This window comes from Triticum dicoccoides, chromosome 4B (genome assembly GCF_002162155.2).
Source record: "Triticum dicoccoides isolate Atlit2015 ecotype Zavitan chromosome 4B, WEW_v2.0, whole genome shotgun sequence".
NCBI lineage: Eukaryota > Viridiplantae > Streptophyta > Magnoliopsida > Poales > Poaceae > Triticum > Triticum dicoccoides.
The window spans coordinates 652,650,949-652,660,255 of NC_041387.1; the positions used below are offsets into that span (position 1 = coordinate 652,650,949).

A 9,307-nucleotide genomic window follows, 5' to 3' on the forward strand; every position below is an offset into this window, starting at 1 on the left:
GTAGAGGAAGGGGGGAGAAGCAGGTGTTCATAGACCAAAAACAGTAACATAGGCTAAGATACTTGCGATGTAAACACTCTTTACAAAAGGAATATTGATCTAAATGCTCTTACATTTCTTTACAGAAGGAATATTGATCTAAATGCTCTTATATTTCTTTACATATGGATTACTTATATACATGGATTGCATCATTGGTGATTACACCACTGAAAGAGTCGTGGAATCACAAAAGCAGGTGTCAACTCATGAACAACCTCGTCTGAAAGAACCAATGTAGTTGGCCCACCCATTTTTTATACTCCTCAACAGCCAAACTGCTGGATTGAACACACCAAATTGGGCCGAAAAGATATTCAGAGGCACATCTGGAGAATCGGAAAGATAATCAAAAGGAACAAATGTAAGCATAGCACACACACAATCAATTCATGTTACGATAATATAGGTGTCAAGTGAAGTGCATGACGATCCTTCCAAAGCATACAACCAGATAGGACGCACAGCGTGTATTTACAGAAAGCTCAGTATGAGCCATGAGTTGAGATTATTTTCTACATGAAGCTTCAGTTTTAGCAACCACGTACTACGACGGTTGATCCTGCAACTTATGTCGCAATCTCCGGCTCGCATATTACTTTAAGTTAATAACATATATATACAACACACAGGATTTTCAAATCAAACCAAGGGGCGAGCAGGTGCCTTTCACTTCAAATGGTTTCCTGGGAGGAAGAAATCCTCCTTCAGCACGTGCTCCCATTCCGGCGGTGAGCTGCTCAGCTGCTCGTCATGCATTTGCGCACTTGCAGGTTCCGCCGGTGCTGAGACAGCACGGGGCTCTTCAAGCAATGCACTGACATATTGGCTTGCGGTTTTGCTATCCGCTTCATCAGATTGGGCCCTGGACCCAGCGTCATCAGGCAAATCAGTCTTCTGGATCAGCTCATCTTGCACCCCTCGACCAAGTCGTTTTGTTTCAAAGTGACCTGCCCAATCATCGGAATGGAAAACCTCTTGTCCCTCATTCACAACGCTGCTATTGTTATCTTCGCGTCTTTTCAGGACTTGCAGCCTGGCCATAACCACGTCTTCAAGCTGACCAAATTCATTCTTGCTTGGTGTTTGGAGCTGATGAGCATTGCCCTCGTTTGATGAGCTTACATCATCACTACAGCACATCAAATCCTTGAGCTTGGCCATAAAAGCACCATGAACTTTGCTTTCACTAGATTCTAGCTGCTCTATGTTGGTGTCCTCATCCAATGATCTTGTATTGTTATTAAAGCTCATGAAATCATTAGGTGCAGCAATGGTAGCACCATCAGCCTCGCCACCTTCACTGCTGCTTGCCTCTGAACGCTCTTTGATGATGTCCTCCACTAAAGAAGTTATCCTATCATCAACAGCATTATCAAAAATAGTGTCATCAACAACATCTGTCCTGTTATAATTACTTGTTCCCTTCTGCAGCTCAGCATTGACCTGACGGGAGCAATTTATACTCTCATCACGGAGCTTCAGAACTTTCAGTCGAGCAAAGACATCAGCATCAACCTTATCACCTCCCTGAGGCAGCAAGGCAGCACTGCCGATATTGCGCTCTTTCACATGGTTTTGTTGTTTGCTAGAATCAGCAATCCCTTCAAAACACAAAGAGTTCTTGTTGGGCAGGTTAGAGGCTTTGGCTTCTAATGAATCGGCAGGTGCTGCAGCTACAAGATTATTCAACACACAGGAGTACGTGAATGTTACGAATTATCCAGATAAATTAAGGCACACTTACTTGCTACACACGTACAGACAGAAGCACTAACCTGTTTGCTGATTGCAATGTTTTGTCGCAAGTTTCATGCGGGCAAGTTGCAGTTCATACTTGAGTTTACACATGGAAGCTTCAGCTTCAATCCATAGATTCTTATATATCAGCATTTGTGCATCTTTAGTATCACCAATGACATTCTCTTCTGGAAGTTTAGTAAGATCCTGCACGCAAGAAGATGGCAATAGTATAAGTTCGATGATCGAGAGGATAGCAGATACCTAACACATTCCTAAGTAATGAAGCACTACCTCCAAAATAAATGTTTTAAAATCTGCACCAATGTTCTCCCAGTCAAGTCCATCAAACTTCTGAGGCTGATGATTCTTTCCATGGCACCTTGTATCTGATTTTGTTTGGCAGCAGTTTCCATTTACATCATCATTTTTTAATGCAGCCTTGCACATGAAAGTACACAAACCAAAATGAGTCAACCAATAATTTCACGGCCGTTTTCATATTTGTATAGAAACACAAGTGAATTTAATATTATGTTACTTAATGACAAATTTCAAGTGGATCCAAAAGTGGACCCTTGCCGAATGATTATTAAAAGATGGGTCAAATAAATGAAAATTCCTGGCCAGGGCATTAGCTTTGTACAGCTAGCATACAGACCATGATGTTAATTAACTAGTCGGCCTGAACAATGTTCAGCCAAACAACGGATGCTGTAAAGCAATATCAGCAGCTGTTAACACTGCTCAAAGAAAGCAAGAATGATATAACGTTTCAGCAAATAGTGGACATGATCTCAGTTATCATGAACCAAAAACCATATCACTACTAAAAATGGAAGCTTAGTCATGCTTAGTACGAAAATACCAGGGGTAGCAAAAACATGCAACTAGTCAAAGTGAACAATAAGCATTCATATCAGCCATACCGCTTATATACAAGTGAGAAAACTTGAATACTTGCCAGGTTGTAATGTACATCTTTTAATTCTTGAATCACAAGTTCAATGAATGTAGTACAAGTCATACAAAGTAACTTTATAGTAGTACGTAGTATTCATGAAAGCATAACTTAATCAAGTTGGTGATACCTGACAATGGTGATTTTGTATCATACAGCCATACCTTGCTTATCTTGGAACTCAAAGAACTGAGATTGTGTATTGTAGATTGAACAAGTGCATGTTCAGATTCCTCCAACTCATAACCGCCATCGCAAGTAGATAGAAGCACTACTGAGAAATTATAAATTGACTTGATTAAGTCTTCCTGAGTCTTGGATCTGCTGGTAACTTTTTCTGAAGATATCTTCACCGACTCCTCAACACCAGCACTGCAATGGGTTAAATGCTCCAGACCTATCTTCATAGGCATCTCCGAGTACAGACTTTCCAATGTTGCCACATCTTTATGGACACAAGTATTTCCTTGTAGACTTTCTTTCGTTAAACTCCTAGCCTTTGCAATTGGAGCTGCGTCAACATTGCTTGAAACTTTCTTACCAGAATCTTCATTCATAACCACAACATGACTGGCGAAATCTCTGCCTAACACTATGGGTTCAAATGTTCTTTTGCCAAGAAAAATACCTCCCTGTTGACCTGGTGTTACCCCATTTCCGGAATTGTCTCCTGTCTTACAGATCACATGTTTTTCTCTTCTGGTGCCTTGATCTACAGATACATAACTAGGGTGGCTAGACCTAGCCATACCATCGAAATCCCCAACATTGGGTCGTTGTGCATCACTATGACTTTCAGATATTTTACACCCTGAAGGCAGACTGAATGAAGAAAGATAGTTTGCATAGTAAGGTACACATGAATCATTCTCGGGATTTGATGTATCATGACGCTTGGGAAATAACACAGAATTACTTGGACCAAACTCAGAAAGCTTCTTGCTTTGGTGCAAATCATGCAGGTCATCTGAGCCATTAGCAGAAAAAGGAGCTTCATCATTTTTCACACCAAATGATGACTGCTGTACAGTTGGTGTCCCTTTCCAACAAGGAGAGTCAACAACAGGATTATTTACTTCAAGTGGCTCAATGAAAAGGTCACGAGGCTGAGAAAATGCATGTTCTGAAGGGGACACATTGGAACATGATCCTTGTAAGCTCTTGAAACCAGACTTCACTTCTGATGAAGGCTGCACAGGTCTCCCAGATTCAGAAGTGTCACCTGAAAGATAGTTCTCTCCAACTCCATGTCTATTAAGTGGATAGGTTCCTGGCTGCACAGGCCTCCCAGTTTCTGAACTCTCACCCAAAGGATAGTTCTCTCCAACTCCACGTCTACTAAGTGGATAGCTTCCCATAATTCTCGTACCATTATCAGAGTTACTCCAGTCACCATAAGGTTTATAAGCAGTCTGATGTCCAAAGAGGTCTTTCTGTTCATTCTGCATGGTGTCAAAATAATCAAGATTTAATCTGCAAGGGTTCATATATGGTGAGGAAAATGCATTTTCCAATATATGGCCGTCTGTTGTGGGTGACAATGATTTTGTTGTAGCACATACTTCAGGTGAGACAGAAACAGGTGGCATGGACAGGTTGTAATCCAATGGATATGTTGAGGATGATGGAAGATGTGCCGTGTAGTTATCATAAGCAGAATACGGGGAATGCTGATTCACGGGCTGAGGTGCGGAACAGGGTTTTTTATCTAAGCAAGCAAACACGTTAGGAGACACGGAAGGCTGATGGATAACTGATGACCCAAAATCACTTGGGAGGGCCTTTGACGTTCTTTGGTAAATTCCAGGGTACTTCTCTTCCATCCACTCGGAGCTGCATGTTGTGAAGGAATGTGGCTGCATGTTGGTACCAAAGTGATTCCCAGTGTATAAGCCATTGTGTGTGTTCTCAGAAACCAGAAACCCATCAGAATTAGCAAAACCTGCATAATTTGGTAGGTGGCATTAGGTAACGATATAAGTTTAATCCATGCTATACAACTAGGCATTACTGCAATGTGTTGTCCTCCACATATGGACACTAAAATTACAAGACAACACTATTAAGATGAACAGTTAGAAGCATCTAGATAATATCATGGTTCATGACCAGCTTACCCATACACGTGAGTGCAATTAATTGTTGTCTCTCTCAAATTCCAAAAGTAACTCAATCTACTACTCCCTCTGATCCAAATTAAATGATGCAGCCTCTATACAGTGTCCATTTTACATTGTATAGAGGCTGCGTCAATTAATTCGGATCGGAGGGAGTAATATATTTCGCAAAATTACAAATTACTCAACATGTCTGAGATCCCAAGACGCAGGGTATGTGTGTAACCAATTATCGCCTCCATGAACACATCAATCAAAATTAACAAACCACGAAGCACAATTCTACGGCCCAGGTAACGGGAGAAGAAGGCGTCGGCTCACCTCGGTACCCGGCCGCCGCGCCGGCCTCCAGATCCATGTAGCTCGCGGGAGGCTCGACCCAGGAGTCGTAGAGCGACGGCGCGGTGGGGAGGTCGGGGTAGGGGCTAGGGTTAGCGGGGGCGTTGGGGACCGGATCGGGGGCCGCGGCCCCGCGGGCACGGCCCACGGTGAAGGGCGCCGCGGACGGGGAGAGGTAGGAGAGGGGCGCGTGCGGCTGCGGGGGCGGGGGCGGGGAGGGCCGGCGATCGCCAGAGTACGCCATCGTGTCGTGTCGACGCCGGGCTGCGGATGGATGCGGCTGCTGCTCGGTGCGAAGGTAGAGTGCGCGTCTCGCGTCGGCAAGGTGTGGAGTGTGGGTTTGGTGGATCGGGTCGGACTTTTTTTCTTTTGAGGGGTCCGGAGAGAAGCTGGGCCTGACGGCCCGTGAAGTTGGTGCGCCCGGAACGCTCACAAATGTCAAAACGTGTCCCCCTCAAAGAAAAATGTGAAGACTTGTTTGTCTCAAGAAAAAAAAAGTCAAGACTTGCCCACTCAAAAAAAGTCAAAAAAATTGGTTTACGCACAAATATTTTTTCTTAAAAAATACTTAATTATTTTTTTATCATAGCATGGTTTTTTTACTGGAGTTGTGGTTTGGATTTCGATTTGATTTCCTTTCTAGTAGCATGTAATTTTTTCCATAATCCTTGACACTTTTTTAGGTGGGCAATAATGGGCATTGGAGGCAGGAGCACCACATGTCTTGGCAGCATGTTTGGATTTCAATTAGGTTATTTCAATAACATAGTCATGGTATGGCGGTAGACCCTATATTGAGCCAAGTTAGCATATGTGTCCATTTGTAGGGTTTCCTGCTATCTTATTCTTGGAACTGGGATTCAAATACAAATTTTGTTTGAAAAACTGCTCAGAAAATGGACAATAATTGTTGGAAATATGCCCTAGAGGCAATAATAAAATGGTTATTATTATATTTCCTTGTTCATGATAATTGTCCATTGTTCATGCTATAATTGTATTAAATTGAAAACCGTAATACATGTTTGAATACATAGACCACAACATGTCCCTAGTGAGCCTCTAGTTGACTAGCTCGTTGATCAATAGATAGTTATGGTTTCCTGACCATGGACATAGGATGTCATTGATAACGGAATCACATCATTAGGAGAATGATGTGATGGACAAGACCCAATCCTAAGCATAGCACAAGATCGTATAGTTCGTTTGCTAAGAGCTTTTCTAATGTCAAGTATCATTTCCTTAGACCATGAGATTGTGCAACTCCCGGATACCGTAGGAATGCTTTGGGTGTACCAAACGTCACTACGTAACTGCGTGGCTATAAAGGTGCACTACAGGTATCTCCGAAAGTGTCTGTTGGGTTGGCACGAATCGAGATTGGGATTTGTCACTCCATATGACGGAGAGGTATCTCTGGGCCCACTCGGTAATGCATGATCATAATGAGCTCAATTTTACTAAGTAGTTGGTCACGGGATCATGCATTATGGAACGAGTAAAGTGACTTGTCGGTAACGAGATTGAACGAGGTATTGGGATACCGACGATCGAATCTCGGACAAGTAACATACCAATGGACAAAGGGAATTGTATACGGGATTGATTGAATCCTCGACATTGTGGTTCATCCGATGAGATCATCGTGGAACATGTGGGAGCCAACATGGGTATCCAGATCCCGCTGTTGGTTATTGGCCGAAGAACGTCTCGGTCATGTCTGCATGGTTCCCGAACCCGTAGGGTCTACACACTTAAGGTTCAGTGATGCTAGAGTTGTTATGGGAAATAGTATGTGGTTACTGAAGGTAGTTCAGAGTCCCGGATGTGATCCGTACGTCACGAGGAGTTCCGGAATGGTCCGGCGGTGAAGATCGATATATTGGACGAAGGGTATTGGAGTACGGAAGTGTTCCGGGGGTACCAGGCTATGGCCAGCATGACCGAAAGATGTTTCGGGAGCCCCGACAAGTGTTGGAGGGCCTCATGGGCCAAAGGGGAAGGGGGCAAACTAGCCCACTAAGGGGTGGTGCGCCCCCACACCCTTTCCCACATTATTTGGGGAGGTGGGGCGCCTCCACTTGGCTTGGGAGGCAATCCTCCACCTGCTTGGCTTGGGGGGCAAGTCTCCCTAGGATTTTCCCTAGCTAGGGAGATCCAATCTGCTTGGTTGCCGCCCCATAGGGGGAACCCTAGGGCGCCTCCCCCTCTCCCCTTGCCCCTATATATAGTGGAGGGGTGGGAGGGCAGCCGCATCTCTTCCCTGGCGCAACCCTCTCCCTCCTCCAACACCTCCTCCTCCTCCGTAGTGCTTGGCGAAGCCCTGCTGGAGAACCACAAGCTCCACCACCACCATGTCGTCGTGCTGTCGGAGTTCTCCCTCAACTTCTCCTCTCCCCTTGCTGGATCAAGAAGGAGGAGACTTCCCCGGGCTATACGTGTGTTGAACGCGGAGGTGCCGTCTGTTCGGCGCTAGATCGGATCTTCCGCGATTTGAATCGTCACGAGTACGACTCCATCAACCGCGTTCTTGTAACACTTCCGCTTAGCGATCTTCAAGGGTATGAATATGCTCATCCTCTCCCTCTCTTGTTGCTAGGATCTCTATAGATTGATCTTGGTGATGCGTAGAAAATTTTGAATTTCTGCTACGTTCCCCAATAGTGGCATCATGAGCTAGGTTTATGTGTAGTTTCTATGCACGAGTAGAACACAAGTTGTTGTGGGCGTTGGTTTTGTTCAATATGCTTACCGTTACTAGTCCTATCTTATTTCGACGGTATTGTGGGATGAAGCGGCCCGGACCGACCTTACACGTACACTTACGTGAGACAGGTTCCACCGACTGACATGCACTAGTTGCATAAGGTGGCTAGCGGGTGTCTGTCTCTCCCACTTTAGTCGGATTGGATTCGATGAAAAGGGTCCTTATGAAGGGTAAATAGAAATTGGCATATCACGTTGTGGTTTTGGCGTAGGTAAGAAACGTTCTTGCTAGAAACCTATAGCAGCCACGTAAAAAAAACTTGCAACAACAATTAGAGGATGTCTAACTTATTTTTGCAGCATATGACGTGTGATGTGATATGGCCAAAAGGATGTGATGAATGATATATATGTGATGTATGAGATTGATCATGTTCTTGTAATAGGAATCACGACTTGCATGTCGATGAGTATGACAACCGACAGGAGCCATAGGAGTTGTCTTAATTTATTGTATGACATGCGTGTCATTGAATAACGCCATGTAATTACTTTACTTTATTGCTAAACTGTTAGCCATAGTAGAAGTAATAGTTGGCGAGACAACTTCATGAAGACACGATGATGGAGATCATGGTGTCATGCCGGTGACGATGATGATCATGGCACCCCGAAGATGGAGATCAAAAGGAGCAAAATGATATTGGCCATATCATTGTTGGAAATATGCCCTAGAGGCAATAATAAATTGGTTATTATTATTATATTTCCTTGTTCGTGATAATCGTTTATTATCCATGCTATAATTGTATTGATAGGAAACTCAGATACATGTGTGGGTACATAGACAACACCATGTCCCTAGTAAGCCTCTAGTTGACTAGCTCGTTGATCAATAGATGGTCACGGTTTCCTGACCATGGACATTGGATGTCGTTGATAACGGGATCACATCATTAGGAGAATGATGTGATGGACAAGACCCGATCCTAAGCCTAGCACAAAGATCGTGTAGTTCGTATGCTAAGGCTTTTCTAATGTCAAGTATCATTTCCTTAGACCATGAGATTGTGCAACTCCCGGATACTGTAGGAATGCTTTGGGTGTACCAAATGTCACAGCGTAACTGGGTGGCTATAAAGGTGCACTACGGGTATCTCCAAAAATGTCTGTTGGGTTGGCACGAATCGAGACTGGGATTTGTCACTTCGTGTAACGGAGAGGTATCTCTGGGCCCACTCGGTAGGACATCATCATAATGTGCACAATGTGACCAAGGGGTTGATCACGGGATGATGTGTTACGGAACGAGTAAAGAGACTTGCCGGTAACGAGATTGAACAAGGTATCGGGATACCGACGATCGAATCTCGGGCAAGTACAATACCGCTGGACAAAGGGA

The 9,307-nt window shown here is 44.1% G+C and overlaps 1 protein-coding gene across 1 annotated transcript; it reads right to left on the bottom strand.

Moving 5' to 3' along the window:
• Window positions 1-404: 404 nt before the first annotated feature.
• Window positions 405-5,462, bottom strand: LOC119292057. Its single transcript, XM_037570888.1, has 5 exons — window positions 5,179-5,462; window positions 2,905-4,682; window positions 2,074-2,220; window positions 1,818-1,986; window positions 405-1,715 (listed from the first exon to the last, which is right to left on the bottom strand). Exons 1-5 carry the CDS (start codon window positions 5,438-5,440, stop codon window positions 709-711), a joined length of 3,363 nt encoding a protein of 1,120 aa, XP_037426785.1. The 5' UTR covers window positions 5,441-5,462; the 3' UTR covers window positions 405-708.
• Window positions 5,463-9,307: the final 3,845 nt, after the last annotated feature.

Coding starts and splice junctions, on each gene's coding strand:
- LOC119292057 (XM_037570888.1), bottom strand. CDS start 5,440: ATGGCGTACTCTGGCGATCGCCGGCCCTCCCCGCCCCCGCCCCCGCAG. Junction 2,221..2,904: donor TGAGTTCCAAGATAAGCAAG/GTATGGCTGTAT, acceptor TTCATGTGCAAG/GCTGCATTAAAAAATGATGA. Junction 1,716..1,817: donor ACATTGCAATCAGCAAACAG/GTTAGTGCTTCT, acceptor ATAATCTTGTAG/CTGCAGCACCTGCCGATTCA.